The following is a 16,373-nucleotide window of genomic DNA, read 5'->3' as shown; positions in this document are numbered from 1 at the left end:
CACTGAGGGACACTGCTCCAATATGACTACAACATTTAAAAAAGGAAAAAAGTACAAAAAAAAAGGCCTCCAGTCATGGCGGCATAGAACTGAAAGATTGTGTAGGAGTTTTAAGTATGTGAATCAGGATACATAGTAGATTTTGATGCATTTGTCTGCTGTATTTTATTTTTTTGTTTTGTTTTATACACATATAAAGATAATCTTTTACTGTAACTGTACAGTTCTCTTTTGTTGTAAACATCATTAAACCATTTTCCAAGTGTTTTGACATGTGCTTTGTCTGTTATTGGTTATTTTTGAGCTGTAGACGTGTTGCTTACGTTGTTTGTTTACGCAATTGCCGTCAATGGCTAGCCCGAGATATTTTCGCCTCTAAAACTTCTCGGCTAAAACACTGTGCACTTCGTAAATAGTTCTGTAAAATAAGGATTTTTTTCCCGTGTTTGAAAGATGAGACATATTCTACATTGAACAAATAAAAAAAAACACACTTTATTCCTTATCAAGTCAGTGTAAAACCATGACAGAAACATTGCGGATTAGGAGCCATGACTGATTTAATGGTTATTTTCTATTATAGCAAGGTGTATTAGTTACAGATACAGTCCACCAATGAAGATTTAGCACCCTTTGAACAAGGGGAAAATAAAATCTTCCCGTTGCCATCAGGCCCTCTTGATTTCTTCATTCCTTACTATTCAACAGAAATAGGACACTTTTAATTGTTCGTCCGAGTCCTGCGTATCATAGCGAGGAGGGGAAGCGGGTGCAATGTGTGTAAAGTGCAATATGTAAAGTATATCCGTTCCTTATTTTCTTATCTGACATAAATGGAACACGGCATATGTCCTTTGATATTGTGTGCTGGTTGTAGTCTGAGGTCATATTTAACAGTTAAGAGCAGGAAGTTTAAAGTTAAGCATCTGCTGAACCTGTAGTTTTAGAATCACAGTTCAAGATGGCTGCTGTTAGCATCACGTTCTTCTCTCCACGCTGTTCTACTGGTTTAACCTCACTTGGGAAGTTCTTTGTGAAGCAGAATGCACTTAACTTCACTTTTGACTTGGTCAGTAATGTTATAATAACAAAACTGTCGAGTCAGATTCATTAATAGCCTGTAGCAGTTGAGCTAAAAGGCTTTCACAATGATTAGCAAAGAAAAAGGACAAACACAAAACGTATATCTCTGTTTATGTCTTTACTATACTGTGTATTTAACAACTGATTGATGTTTACATGTCTAACATATCTTTAAATATCATATATGCTAACAAAACAAAACTTTGTTTGGTAGATGATAACAAAAACCTTCGTTAGCATTAGCCTTTTTGCAGCCAAGTCAATGCAGAGCCACTAGCATGACTTTAAGCTTCACCTTTTGGACAAAATGTGATGCTTTATTGATAAGTGACTCATTTTATATCATTATATTTGAAAACTGTAATAAAATAGTGAACTAAAAATAAAAAAACGTTGTTTTTTTGCCTACATGACAAATAAAAATACATTTGACGCAAATTGTAAGCCTATTAACGTATTGATTAATCAATGAACCATGTCGTCCTCATTGATTATTGTGCTGTCTCCTGAGGTCAGTGTTGACCCTGCTGGACCTCACTGTGGAAGCACAGGCGGTGGTTAGGTGGTGGGGGCCAAAGTCTCGTATTGATCAATAACCGTCTCCACTTTGGCCGACTGTGGGGACAACGGACAGACGGTGTATTATTTCTGCACTTCCACTCTAAACGGCATGTTTCATTCACAATGAGTGATCACACATCACTTATTCTGTAGAAAAGAGATTATGCATGTGTTTGTGTGGCACAGTCACGCTGCTATTTAATTTAAAGAATATATGTTTAATATGTGTCAATTTATGAATATCACATGACCAAAACTAACTAACTGACTAACTAACTAACTAACTAACTATTCACCACTCTTCCAGCTGGAAACCAATGTTTTATAAAGAGTTCTTTCCCTGCACCAAAGTCCATGGAGAAAATCATCAGTTTCACATGACGGCACACAGGATTCAATGCTGCCTTCATCCTTCATCATGAAGTCCAAAAGTGTTCTTTTTTAATACTAAGTGTTTTAAATCCTTAGTTCAGGTTTACCTAAGCAACAAAAACGTATGAAACAAGGCAGCAGTTAACCAGCAGCTCATATCCATGTGAGCTTAAACGACTAGTTTTCTTAATGGGATTTGGTGCAGGAGAGTGATTAGTTGATGAAACTCGGTTTCCAGGCAGAAAAGGTTAAAATCATACTGAAACAAAGGTCTGTCTGTGTAGCTTTGTTTACACACATGGTGAATTTTTATTATTTGATATTATTCTTGTGTATTCTTTAAAAAGTGAGTGAATCTCCCTTACCTCAGGTTTCTTTTTCTTCTTTGGCTTTTTCTAGAGATAAAAACACACAATAATGAATAATGATGATGATGATGAGGATGATGAGGATGATGATGACGGACAGTTGTGAACAGGTGGAAAAGTGACACCGATTTACAGATAAAAGCAGCTTACCTTGGTCTTTGTTGGTTCAAGCACCTGATAAGGATCAGGCTCCTTTGTCCCAAGATCCTAGATGGGAAAATATTAAAAAATATATTATTATTATTATAGTGGCAGAGTAATCGTGTGTGTGTGTGTGGTTGTTATAAGAGAATCTTCCTTACCTGATAAATGTTGCAATCTTCCTCCTGTTTATTCACAGACAAATGAAAGAGCGAAAAAAAGTGAGAGTGAAACACGTTACAAAAATGTAAAAATATCCTCATACACATATTATTATTTATTTTATAATATTGATCTGTTACTATAGTAATGGATGTGTGCGGACGGATAAAAAGAGACTTACGACAGACTGAGATTCTGCACAGGATAACTACACACACACACACACACACACACACACACACACGATTAATCACCAGTAAATTTCTATATGTGATAAACTTGTATATAATTATATTTTTTATAATAATGATAACAGTTGAATTTGATGGTGTTAGCGTCATAAAAAAATGTGTTTATTTATTTTAAAATGTATCAAATTACAATGCTCATAACTTCACTTTAACAAAAAAGTAAACAGGAAATTCATTTCTAAATAGAATAAAATAAAAATAGCTCATAGCTAACTGACTTTTTCTCTGAAGAAGAGCGCGGTGGCGACGACGCAGTAAACCATCAGAATCCCGTCCAGGACATAACAGACAACAGGTTCAGAGAAGAGCTGCTTCACTGATCCTAAACTCCAGACAACAACAAATAAATACAGTGTCAACTGTAGCTCAATAATAATGGAGCTTAAATGTATGCTTTTATTAGATTTTTCTCATCCCCTATAGTGAGGAAAATGGTTCGTTAACATGATAATATACTGTTTATTCATTTAATGTGTAAGTATTGTACAAACACACTTTGAGACTCAACATATAATTACTGTTTTATGTCCATAAAGATGTTAGAAACACAATTAATCTAAAGGGCCACTTCAGCACAAGTTTTTACTCATTTCCTGTCATTGAGATATATTTATATATGGTCGACATCAAAGTGTAAAATAAAATCCCTACACGTGTTATAATAAGGAGAAACCTACACTTACACCTTAACTGAAAACAGTTCAGATTTATTCCAGCACTTTAACGAGAGCGTGGAAATAAAACAAATGCTGCAGTATCATCATCATCCTCAGGATCTTAGGTTTATTCTTCATTTGACCAAGTGGAACGTGGAAAAAAACAACCCTTTAACTTTCATTCAAGCAAATTTCATTTGGATTTAATTCAATATCTGACATTTTATCAAAATCATTAACAATATCAACTGGTTTGAACCACTGTATTTATTTAAAAAATTAATTGTTTTTTAAAAAAACACCTTTTATTAAACTCTGCATAAAAAAATGTTTCCACTAGCTTGGTCTGAATTTTCAATTTTCAATTTGATTTCTTTTTCCTGAAAATCTCATTAATTCAGAAAAATAGCTCTTTTTTATTTGAAGTGAATACAATAGGCCGTAGTTATGGTCCATCCATTACATGATGACTGAATTTAATTATTTAAATTTTTTGATTTTATTTCTGATATTATCTGAACTATTCTGTTTGTATTTATTCATGTTATGACGGTTCATTTCTGTTGTTGATGCTGTAGCAATTGGTCAGTTGTTATTTTTTCCCCCCACTTTATTCTATTATGGAAAATGTAGCCTTTATAATTCTTTATAAACGTTTTTCATACAGTTATACACTTTTGCAAAACGCAAAAAAATGAAAACAGTGACAGTGCCTCACTGTGCAGATGTGTTGCAATTTTCCACATATGCGTTTGGAAAATGGGTGAGGTAAAGATGAGATAGTTCGACCTCTGAAACAGGAAGTGAGAGTGACTTCCTGTCAGTGCAGTGGCTGTGTGTGTGTGTGTGGTCCTGGGCTTGAGGCCCACGTTTATCTCAGTGTGTGGTTGGAAATAAAAATGTTGTGAGAAAACAGCCAGTGCTGTTTGTTCACTGACACCAATCTGATCTTATCCGCTTCATCACGTCACACGGCCTCTTATTTCCAGATCATAGATTTATTAAATGAAAGAGTTATATGAACCTGACTGGACAAAAATGGTTGCAATATTACAAGTTTTTATTATTGTTTTCTTGTTTGTGTGAATATCATTTGTTTTTTTAAAGGTTTTTATGGTCACATAATCAATCTGAATAATAAAACTTTCTTATGTAGATTTTGAAATAAAAACAAAGTTTAGCTTCAAAGGGTTGCCCGTTATGATTAAAGGATTAGTTGCAAATGTTTGGGAAAAACCTTATTACAGAGAGTTATAGATTAAAAAATAGACTTATTATTATAATCTTATGTTTATGTGACGCTAAAACCAGTTCATTTACTGTCGATAGAACATTTAAATCAACTGTCGTTGAGCAGAACGGCTTTAAAGTTTAAAAACAAAGAATAGTATAAGATTTCTCTTCAAATGAACACTAGTATTTTAACTGAGGTTACCTTTATGAATTAAAATAATAACAATTAAGAAACTGCATTTGTCGCATCATGTCACTACAGCTAAACATTTAATCTTTGTTGTAAATGCAACGCAGTCTCCAAAACCATATTTTATTAAAATAAGGTAACATTGGAGACATTTATTTACATATTTCAGTTAGCATATAGAACCACATTTGAAATATTTTGACCAAAACAATAGATCATACATGTGCAGAATATGATTATGTTTCCTATTTTAATTTTATTTAAAGGAGAAACTAATTTCTTTGACTTTTTTTGGGATAATTTTTGACTCATTTTGTGACTGTTTTTCAGTTCTGACAAAATTCTGAATCAATAGCGTTGGTGAAGTCGGCGTCTTGGACATAACGGGATCAATAGGTGACAATGAAATAAATCTAACGACGGTCACTTGTGTTGCACGTGCACAGACGTAGTAATAAACCAAGTTAAAAAATATTTAATAAATAAAATAATACGTCCATTATCGCACTGTTCAATCATGAAAACAGTTTGGCTTTGATGTTTATTTTCTTTCATCCTTTCATCACTTTTTTCTCCTATAATCTTTGGACATAAAAGACAAAGTCTGTGAAACACATTTGTCTAATTAAGGAAAAAGAGGACTTTTATTTTGTACAGGAAATAATCTCACACACTTTTATTCATTTGAACATGTTTAACATGTACGTTGTTCTCTGTTAGTTTGTTTCCTGTGCGACTGCAGTTGAACGCCTCCTATTAATTCATGGAAATTATTCATAACTGTGCAGTCTGAGAAAATAGAATGGAATAATGTATTTTATAATCAATGTTTCTGTCACAAAGGGTTAGTGTTTCCATGTGTGGAGGAAACATCTTCTACTTGTTCTCAACAGTCGAGATAAAGTATGTTGCGATACAAGTGACATCATTTATCCGTTTACTCATTCCACATATTTCAACATAGAAACTTTAAACTTTTAAATCTTTAAAATAAATCAGCATATTCAAATTGGAATATTTATTCAATTCAAATTCCAATTTTGGATACATTTCCGACTCTAAATCCCTCATTTTGCCCTGGTTTCTACATTCAGACACTCAATTAGAAACTTGAACTCCTCAATTCATCTCCTTCCTTCCTATTAAATGCCTTTTACTCATTTTTACAAACTTATTTTTACTTGTAAGTATAGGAGATGACACCGGGGTAATTAATATCTCATTAATTGTGTTTTTTTACACGTGGAATGACAAAAAATAGCCAATCCTGTGCATTTTCCTCAGAAATGAGCTTCTCTAGATTGATTTAATTGAATTATTTGACTCCTCTTTAGATATTATGTCTATTATGTAAAATGAATTTCACTTATATAGCACAAAATCACAGCGTACAATTTGACATCACTTAATGTATATACAGGAGCAGAGAGTACACTCTCATCAGAGCGTAAACATGATGCGACTTTACACCTTATTATTTAGGAAAACATGAATTTGTCTCACCTAAACAGGAAACAGGCGCTAGGAGAAGAGAGAGCGCAAAGACACATGTCATCAGTTTGTCCATCTCTGTCTCTCTGTCTGTCTCTCTGTGTACAGACAGAAACGCTGTCTTTGTTTCCGTCTACGCTGTTGCCTCTGTCACTTTTTCCTCATCACTCTCTCTGTGACAGGAAGTGGCTGAAGTGACTGTGTGTCAGTGGACTGACTGACTGACTCACTGACAGTCAGACTGACTGACTGATGACTGATGACTGATGACTGACTGACTGACAGTCAGACTGACTGACGACTGACTGATGACTGACTGACTGATGACTGACTGACGTTTACTCTAGGATGGTGGCTGTGACCTTTGACGCCCACAGAACACTCGCCGTCACCAACTGTTGAACACAAACACCTGACAGAAACTCTTCCTCCAGTCGCTTTATTTGTATGATTGTTTTGTTTTTTTTCCCTTTTTTTGTGCGATACATGATTCTCTTTGTAGTATTGTAAGTATAATAGGATTTCATGAGATTACCCTTTCATTCAGATTATGGACATTTTGTGTTCTTTTAAATTGTTCTTTCCTTTTGTCAATGGACACAAATTAACATAGTTCTTAAAACGTTTTTTATGTGAATTGTCCAGTCCAAATGTATTTCTATAGCACTTTTAAAAAACAACATATTTGACCAAAACGTCGCATTAAAAACATAAAAGAGACAGGATATAAAACAATATAAACTAAACAATTATTACTATTATTGTTATTATTATTATTACTACAACAACAGTTATTCATTATACATAATTACAGCCAAAGCAGATTAATGCAATCTAAAATAATCTAAATATACATTAAATATATAATCTCTGAACACTTCACGCAGTATATTATATAAATGTTGTCCCAAATGTATAGAAAACTACAAATAGAAAAAAATAATAAATATAAACTAAGCATAAAATGACTGTAGAATAAAGTAAAACGTGGGTATAATTAAACAATTTTACACTCACAGTCAATCACATGACTCTGACTCATGTAGACGTGGTCAAGATGACCTCATCGGCCTCAGGATGTGTAAAGAAAAAGTGATTGGAGTGACTTTTTTGCTGATATATTTGGATTTTCATGCACAGTCGCAGTCTCAAGGGTGAAAAGGAAATGGTCCAAAAAAGAGAAAATATGCCTTGTTTATGTCAGAGGTCAGAGGAGGAAGATCATAGTGGTTTAAAACAACTACATATTTATAATAATATCCATAATATTGGTGTATTTGTTAACATATTGTAGTGTTTTGACAGCAGTAATATTTAAATGTAATATTAGTGTGAGATACACTAGAAAGAAATGCACATGGACGTGAATTCAATACTATTTTTACTCACAATGTTTATTGCAAAATTGCATTTTGTAAATTAATGTTCAGGCAAAAGTTTGTTTGGGTTGAAATAAGCCATGAGAATAAATGTCAGAAACCCCCGTTTTAACCTACAAGATAGCAATATAAGTCATTTTATGTATTCTGCATTATCAAACTCTCATCAGTGACAGGTTTCTAAAAAAAACAAAACACAGAGCGTGTTGTCATGTACGCTGTCAAGCAAAGATAAGGAAATCTAAAGGTACACGTTAGAGGCTAGAGAATGATTTGACATTTACGGCCCATAAACGGCAACCGTTTGAGTAGCCACGTGTTCAAAAGGTCAAACCCGGCGTCGGCCGCGTGACACTCAAATGTTAGTGTGTGTGTGTTTGAAGGAATGAGTTTAAAACACGAGCCGTGCATCTTTCCAAAGAGTGAGTAACGTCTGGTCTGAGTTGCATAATCGCACTGATCTGTGACTCCACTGAACTCACAGGCAGATAAAGTAGGTTAAGTTGCACAAAGACTTTATTTTGACACGCGCGTGCAAAAATGTTCAGCGACTTCAGAGGCCTGACCCAACTCCACCTTTTAATTAGACGTCTGCGTCCAAGCATTTTGGACCCTGTGTGCAACTAAATTTAATTTACAAACATTATATAAGTCTAGTGACTAGTACAAACACTGGAGATACAGAATATGATTAATTACGACGACGCTAAGATGTAAATTAATTTAAAATAGAGCAGAAAAGTCTCTTAAATCTGGACTTACAGTACTTGTAAACCTGCCTATTGAATATCCAGTAAAACCATGTAAAAATTCAAATATACCGAGATACATAAACTGTTTACTGAAACACAGCACTTTAGTAAATGTGCTAAGTTGTTTTAAATGTCTAAGAAGAGTTTAAAAAATTGTACATGAATGCATCACAAAAACAAATCAACATATATATATATAACATATAAAACAATATTATGATTGTACTTCATAATAGCAGCACTAGCGTAAATGTACTATTAGGTTTTACTCAAATGCTGCGTTCAGTACAATTTTTAAAAGGTTTAACTGGATATATAGATATATAGCACTGTTTTGCTTTCATGTAGCCAGTAAACAACTTAAAATTGTACTTGAACGCAGCACTCGAGTACATTTACTCTGTTAATTTCCACCAAAATTGATAACAGATGTGTTTTTGACAGTAAAAAATAAACTTAAAGAGAAATAGATTTAAAACACACACATATATCATAATATAATAAGCGTTTTTGCACTTTTTTGACGTTTGTTTATGACATGAGACAATAGTCGACGGCTGAGTAAACACGTGACCTTCTGGGTGTTTCTTAAACCGTGTGTCACATGACTGTGACGTCAGTCCCTGCTTCTGTCTAGCGACGCTGGCTGATAAACTCTGGAGTCCGGAGCTAAACTAACATCGCAGGTAGCGTTTTATTCGGCATACACGCGTTAAATACGTGCGCTCCAGAGACGTGAAATCGCGTTTTCCCCTCCAAAGAGCAGCGATTGTTTTCCTTCCTTCCTACCCTAACTAATTACTGACTTGTGTTGTTTTTTTTTGTTTGTTTCCCTCGCAGTTGTTGTGTCGCTAACGTTAGCTTAGCCAGCTAGCACAACATCCCCTCACCGAGCTAAGCTGAAGCTATCGTTTCCCGAGCAGCGAAGAGACAGAGGCAGCAGCAGCAGCAGCGGCGGCAGGGAAACCCGGAGAAACCCGGAGGAAAACCATGAAGCAGACCGGTGTCAAGTCGGGGATCGTGGGGCTGACGTTACAGCTGCTGTTGGGTAAGTTGTAATTATCGACCCTGAAGGTGACAGTTTGTCGGGGCCCGCGGTGAGTTCACGTGAACATGAGTCAGTGATTTAAGTTCACAACAGCAGGTTAGCCCGGTTCAGTTTAGCCGGGTTCTCTGGGCGCCATGACCTCCACCGAACCCGAGTTCAGTGACTCAGGAAGCAGCGAGATACAAGTCAAGCTTCATATTTATCCAGGGACAAAGCAGGGGATATTACACCGTGGTTCTCAAACGGTGGTACGGGCAACACCAGTGGTACGCGAGCTTCCTCTGGTGGAAAATCAGAAATACTGTTTTACTGTATGTACCAGGGTTTGTGACCAGAATGGAGCTGTGGAGCTGTGGAGTGTGTCGAAAATGAAACAAATAACGAAAATAAGAGGAAGAGCAGGTTGATGAGAGGGCAAATTATCCAATTGGGAATAAATAAATGTCTCCTGTAGCTGACTCTGCTCGACCTATGTACACTACTGGATTTTAATGTTGGTGATAATGGTGTTACTTCAAGAGCTCAATATTTTCTCAGGTGCTTCTTGGTATACATAATCATATATAGTACATGCTCACATGATATGGTAGTCAGTGGACTTTATAAGAATCTAAGTTTACAGTTGAAGAGGAACTGAGGAATGTAATAAATTATCTGCACTATAAAAAAGTAATAAGTAAACTACAGAAGCTTAGGATAAAGAAGGGTGGAGCCTAACAAAAATGTTCGTTTCCAATTAATAAATGATATCTAACAAAAGATTGTTAAGGGTTGGGTTAGGTAAAGATCGCCATCTCACTTAAAGCTCTTGTGGCTTTTCAAAACAAGTTGTCACTGGTGGTTTTTTTTAACTGAACAGTAGCTCAACTGAGTCAAATTCACTGTAACATTTGCCTCTGAAATTTTACATACATGTCTACTTAAAGATAAATCTGGGCTTGACTATATCTGAGTTACTTGTTCTTTTAAAAACAGTTTCAGATTTTGTAAATCATCTTGCTTAAACTTACTCTTTCGTAAGACGGAACTGAGCCTTTCACAAGATTGGTCTTTTTGTGAAACCAGAAAATGGCAACGTCACTGCTTTCGTATTATCCATTCAAGACTGGGTCTCTGATTATCCGCCTTATTCCTGGACGCGCTACTGAGTGAAACTTCCAGAGCAAAAAAGGGAAGCGGTAGAATGCGGTCTCCTTCCGGTAATAAGACGTGATGGCGGTGCTGGCAGCTGCGTGGCTTCAGGATCGCGCTGTCACCTGATTACTTGGTGATGTGGATCACCAAGGCTGTATTTGAACAAATAAGATCGTGTCCCACCTCCTTTTTAACAAACTGCACCTGACCTTATTGCTGTGTAAAGACTGAAACGCCTTAGAGCGTTTCATATTGGTCACAGCTTCACAGTCTGTAGTGAGGGAGTACATTTAATTCTTTGTTATTATTAACATTAAATAAGTTTAGTTTAACACAAATCGTTTGTATCTTGTCCTAATCCGTGTTTACAGCGCTACTTTCACAGTTGGACACTTTGGACAATTTACTGTGCAGACGAAGGCAGTGAATGGATCACATCATCATCTGTCTTTAAATTTCAGTAGTGGTTTCATGTTCGCACATGTTCAGTTTTATAATCCCTCTCTGTGATTGTTGTCCAGTCACCATGGGAAAACACCGGTTCAGCCTCAGCGGGCGGGCCACGTGGGAAGTGACGCCCATAATTTCACGCAAAAGGTATCATGGCCAAAGGAATAAGGTGGATAAAATAAACAAAAACGCAGATTATAGACCTGACTTTTGTTGTACAGTTTGTTTAGACCAGGGCAGATGAGACCAGGTTAAAAAAACTCTCGGTGATCATGTTACAGTAGGTACTATTTTGCATCGTTTACTTTGAGTCTCTCTTTCACTCAATTGTTTCGATGATCCCATGGATTAAATAAATGACACTGAGCGCCGTCCCAAGGAAGGATCACTTACAATATTAATGCTGACAGCCAGAAGGTGAATGTGCGACAGCGTCGTGCCAGAAATGGCACGTCACTGGCAAAAGCAGAGAAGGAGAAACAAGTAGAAACAAGTGTGTTCACCACCCCGAGTCTTATGATCTCAATCTGAGCTGAAGCTGCTTAAAAACCTGCACGCATTGGATCGAGTCATTTGACCCAGAAGCAAATGCTGAGTAAACGCATCACCGCTGTTAAAAACTGGTTTAAACCTGGGATTAAATAGTTGGTTTTTTTGACCAGTGGGGACAGGGAACGGGTCAGACCCGTTCACACCCGCAGGATAATCTCTGGAGGACCCAGGCGAGGTGAGTGCTGTCTGTCCTGAGCGGGTGGCAAACGGCACTCACTGTGGGTTCTCCAGGATTTGGACTGCTGCATTTTCACATGAAAAAACAGAATAGAATTTTAGCCTCTATTGTCATTATAACAAAATTGAGGATGCTCCCGCAGAACAACCATACACAAACGACAATAAAGGATGATAAAAAAACAACACAACAGAATAAAAAGTATTCTCTTTAAAATAGAGAACAGGATGCAAGCTTAGGTGTGCGTGTGTTCCAGAGGGCAGCTTGCAGGAAAATCTATGAAGTTTGAAGCACATTTTTAATGAAAATATGTAATCTTTCTGTTTGTGTTCATACATATAATGAAATAATTGTCCTTCATATTGTCACACGTGGGTATTTATGTATAATTGAACACCTTGCAGCCAGGTTGCACTTGATTTACACTTGTTTACCTTTTGCAGCTGCTGTTCTGCACCAGAGTTTTGCGACTGACGCCCCGCCCACGGTTGCCCCGACCAGCCCGGCACCGCACAAAGGACCCAGCAACCCCGACAAAGGACACTACGTGGTCAACGGCACCAACGGCACAGCCTGTTTGCTGGCTTCAATTGGCATCCAGCTCAACATCACCTTCATGTCTTTGTCCCAGAATAAGGTACTTAACCAGACTCGAGCTGAACTCCTTCACAGTAAAGCCACATTTGTGGGATTTTAAATGCTAAATGTTAAATAATCTTGCACACACGCAGACTGTGCAGGAGATTGTGAACCTGCAGTCCAATACGACAAAGAGCGATGGGTCGTGTGACACGGACAGCGCCTCCCTGCAGCTCACATCGGAAACGCAGAAAACCAACCTCAATTTTACCTTCACCCTGGTGAGTTACTGCGTAGCTTACACTTGAAACCTGAACTTAAAAACCTTGCACTATTTCTCCTAACTGCTTACAGTTGAGTACTTCCTGGAACCGCCACTAGGTGGCACCCAGCGCTTGGTAAACTGTATAACTTGAGTGTAACTGACTTGTTTCTACAGAACACGACTTCCAGCAAATACCATCTGAGTGAAGTGTCTCTGACAGCCGCGTGGACAGACATGAAAAGTAAGTGTTTGTATCTTCCTCTTATCACATGACTCTGTCTGAGGTCATGTGATCTTAGTGTTGCACTGTTGTGCCGCTGCTGCACAGTAAATATTTACATTGTAGGAACAGTGAATATGGTGGAGGAAACTTTGGATTATTTTAATTTATAACAAAGAAATCATTAAAACTGAATCATTGTGGTTTGTGGACAAAGAGGAAGTCATCATTTCCAGGTTTGAGGAACACTGATCAGCATTTTTGGACTTTTCGTGAACCAAACATGTGCAGACACGTTAATCGATTATGAAAATAATTGCTTTTTCATCAGTTCGATGTAAAGCTGTCGGAGGCAAATCAGAAAAAATTAAAGACTACTATTTTTATTATTATAAGAAGATTACAAAGACATTAAAGGTAAAAAGAACTTCCTCAGTATCCATCCACCCCTGCTGGAAATTGGCTATTGAGTCTCCAGAACTTCAAAGAACTTAATTTTAAAGTTCACTGTCTTTAATGTTTGTGTCGTTTCCTTTTTAAAACGATTCTGTCTTCCACATTAAAGTCAGTCCCGTCTCGTTCCGTAACAACACTCTGGACTACCTGAGAGGAACCCTGGGATTCTCGTACATGTGCCGAGAGAAACAGACGCTGAGCGTGGCCCAGAATCTGTCCATCAACATCTTCCAGGTGCAGGTGCAGCCCTTCGGTGTGGTGGGAACTCAGTTTGGAGCAGGTAAAAAAAACACCTCCTTCTTCTTTTTTGTTTGAGTTTCAAGAGTGAGGGGATGATGAGAGTCATTTTGTCGTCGTTGTCTCTCAGCTGAGGAATGCCAGCTGGACGAAGACGACATGTTGATCCCCATCATAGTCGGAGCAGCTTTAGCGGGTCTGGTCCTGATCGTGCTCTTGGCCTACCTCATCGGCAGGAAGAGGAGCCACGCGGGCTACCAAAGTATCTGAGGCGGCTCGCCTTCCTGTAACTCCCACCCATGATTATTAATAACCACTGTTTAATGAGACTAAACACTCCCACCCTGTGTTCCCTCCCTCTGCTCCTCCCTCCATTCTTCATTGCTCATCAGTAACACTAGTTATTATCACTTTGTGAGATTGATTATCGCGCTTTCTGAACTGACCCACTCATAAACAGCGGGAGAGGGAGGAGGGTATGTGTTTTAGAGATTGACAGAATATCTCTTTATTTTTGGTGCCACATAAAGCAGAGGATGTTGATCAGAGGGTCCAGAAACAAAAGAAGAGTCATATTTGTGCTATTTATAATTTCTGTGAAAAGGGATTGTGGGGGTTTCTTAGTTTGTTTTGGGGGGCGACTTCAAGTCGGGGCTGAACAATTTTGGGTAAACTATCCGACAGAAATTTACATTTACACGACGTAGCATTAACACAAGACGTCATTAACAAACCTAGAGAGAGTAATTGATACCAAAATCAATTTAAACTGACCTAGAACAAATAAAGCAGCAGCTTTTGTGACGGGCTGATTTTAAAAAAATTGTGATTTCTATTTGAAAACGGTGAAAATCTGTTCAGCCCCACTTGAAGTCGTCGCACCTGAACGTTTTCTTATTAAAAAGGGAATTTCTCTGGGCTGTTAGAAAAAACCTGGTGTACAGATCTGACATTTTTAAGAAAAAAACCTAACTGCTTATAGGGAACACACTAAAGACGCAGTGAACTAACCGTAAGAAGGAAGTGTGAGGAGATTTTTGTCCACAGAGATCAGTCAGTCTTGGAATGTACGTCGGGCCTTTGTTTCTGAAGGTTTCAGACATTTTAAGCTTCTTTCTTTCACCATTTCCCATTAAAGATGAGTCGTATGGTACTTTTTTTTTTATTGCTTTGTTGCCAAGATTTCTATAAACAGGTCAGCGTAATTCTAAAATATCATGTTACTGTGAGGTTAGTTTGCCTTACTACAGCCTCTAAAGTTTATGTGCGTTTGCTTTGTGCTGAAGAGTAAAAATGGACAAATTGCTTTCAGTTGAGGTTGATTCTTTAGTTGGAAACTGAAAGCTTCAGTGGGAGACTCTTTTACAAAACTACATTTAAACACATTTCTTTTGTACAGTAAGGCACAGTGGTCAAGTGGATTCAACACGTTTTCTCTTTTATTGAGCTTTTGAGGTGCTGGTATGTGGATGTTCCATGCTCAGATGAACTTAAATGTCCTTATTTACTGCACACGCATGGTTGGATATACCTTTTTCTTTTTTTTTCTTTTTTTTTTCCCTTATTTTACTCAGCACAAAAGGTTTCCCCCCCTCAAAGTGACAACAGTCTCCAATTTGCATTCTACTGTTACATGAATGTCAGCTTAAACAATCTGTAAAAGTACTGTTGGCTTGGTGCATGAAAAAGTCTCAGGACATTGGCGTAAGAACGTAACGTTGCTTTGTTAATCCACTCTGGTGTTGTCTATTATTATTATTTGTTGTTGTTTTTTGCTTTTCTTGGGATTTTGGTTGCTGCAGGGACAGGAATTGCACTAAAGTCCCGAGAAGGAATGGAAAAATAAGCCCCATGTAAAGGTTAAAATGGCCAAAATGCTGTGGTCAGTGTTTATCAGTGCCTTCCTAGCTGTGACCTGGACGTCACAGCGACTGAAGCTGACACTCACAGAGGTACTCGCGCTCTCATTGACACCAACTGCTGCCATTTGGGATGTTTCATTTTATATTTCTTTTGTCCCCCTCATAGCTCTGTACTGTTACATCCATTAATATGCATTGTTTGATGTCATGGTTTTTTTCTTCTTCCTCCTCATCTAAATATCTGTGTAGTGACATTAAAAAGGTTTCTGTGGATTCGTTTGAACTGTTTTCTAAAGGAAAAGTCAATAAAAGTGAACAAACATGACAGCTTGACTTTTGTCTTTCGTAGACACTTTTACAGTCGGCTGCCAAACCTGTTTCTGGTCTGGTCTGCGCTGGACTCGGGTTCATTATTTAAAGAGAGATGTGAGTATTAAGTGGCGTTAACACACGGACATGTTCAAATACAGTTTATTTCTCCTTAAATGTGAGACTTAATTCAGCTTTTATACGTGGAAAAATGAAGTTATGTCTCAGTCGTCAGTTTGACCTTTTAACTTTGGATAAAGTAAATTTTCATCTCTGATCATCTTACGACTATTTTCTTCATCAGTTCCTTTTTATGGTCCAAAAATGGAGAAAAACTCATATCTTCCACCAAATGTATGTTGTGTCCACAAACCAAAAACTTTCAGCTTATGATTATAGAGGAGCAAAGAAAGCAGGAATAGTCATTTAAATAAATAGAATAAA

General features: G+C 37.3%; 2 protein-coding genes across 4 annotated transcripts; one reads left to right on the top strand and one right to left on the bottom strand.

The window, feature by feature from the left end:
- Positions 1-479: 479 nt before the first annotated feature.
- On the bottom strand, positions 480-10,785 carry LOC131448497 (high affinity immunoglobulin epsilon receptor subunit gamma-like). Of its 2 annotated transcripts, none has more exons than XM_058621036.1 (7): positions 10,698-10,785; positions 3,157-3,260; positions 2,869-2,895; positions 2,687-2,710; positions 2,535-2,591; positions 2,382-2,411; positions 480-1,698 (listed from the first exon to the last, which is right to left on the bottom strand). In XM_058621036.1, the coding sequence occupies exons 2-7, from the start codon at positions 3,199-3,201 to the stop codon at positions 1,642-1,644; spliced, it is 240 nt and encodes a 79-aa protein (XP_058477019.1). In that variant the 5' UTR covers positions 3,202-3,260; positions 10,698-10,785; the 3' UTR covers positions 480-1,641. The 2 variants fall into 2 exon arrangements, with proteins under 2 accessions (XP_058477019.1, XP_058477011.1); XM_058621028.1 differs by lacking the exon at positions 10,698-10,785 and adding an exon at positions 6,521-6,760.
- Positions 9,231-15,945, top strand: LOC131448484 (lysosome-associated membrane glycoprotein 1-like). Of its 2 annotated transcripts, XM_058621008.1 has the most exons (7): positions 9,231-9,325; positions 9,480-9,687; positions 12,445-12,638; positions 12,733-12,861; positions 13,020-13,086; positions 13,631-13,801; positions 13,889-15,945. In XM_058621008.1, the coding sequence occupies exons 2-7, from the start codon at positions 9,630-9,632 to the stop codon at positions 14,026-14,028; spliced, it is 759 nt and encodes a 252-aa protein (XP_058476991.1). In that variant the 5' UTR covers positions 9,231-9,325; positions 9,480-9,629; the 3' UTR covers positions 14,029-15,945. The 2 variants fall into 2 exon arrangements, with proteins under 2 accessions (XP_058476991.1, XP_058476999.1); XM_058621016.1 differs by lacking the exon at positions 9,231-9,325 and having other exon boundaries at positions 9,332-9,687.
- The last annotated feature ends 428 nt before the right edge of the window (positions 15,946-16,373 follow it).

This window comes from Solea solea, chromosome 2, assembly GCF_958295425.1.
Source record: "Solea solea chromosome 2, fSolSol10.1, whole genome shotgun sequence".
In the NCBI taxonomy this organism is placed as follows: domain Eukaryota; kingdom Metazoa; phylum Chordata; class Actinopteri; order Pleuronectiformes; family Soleidae; genus Solea; species Solea solea.
This window is presented reverse-complemented; position numbering and strand designations above follow the sequence as displayed.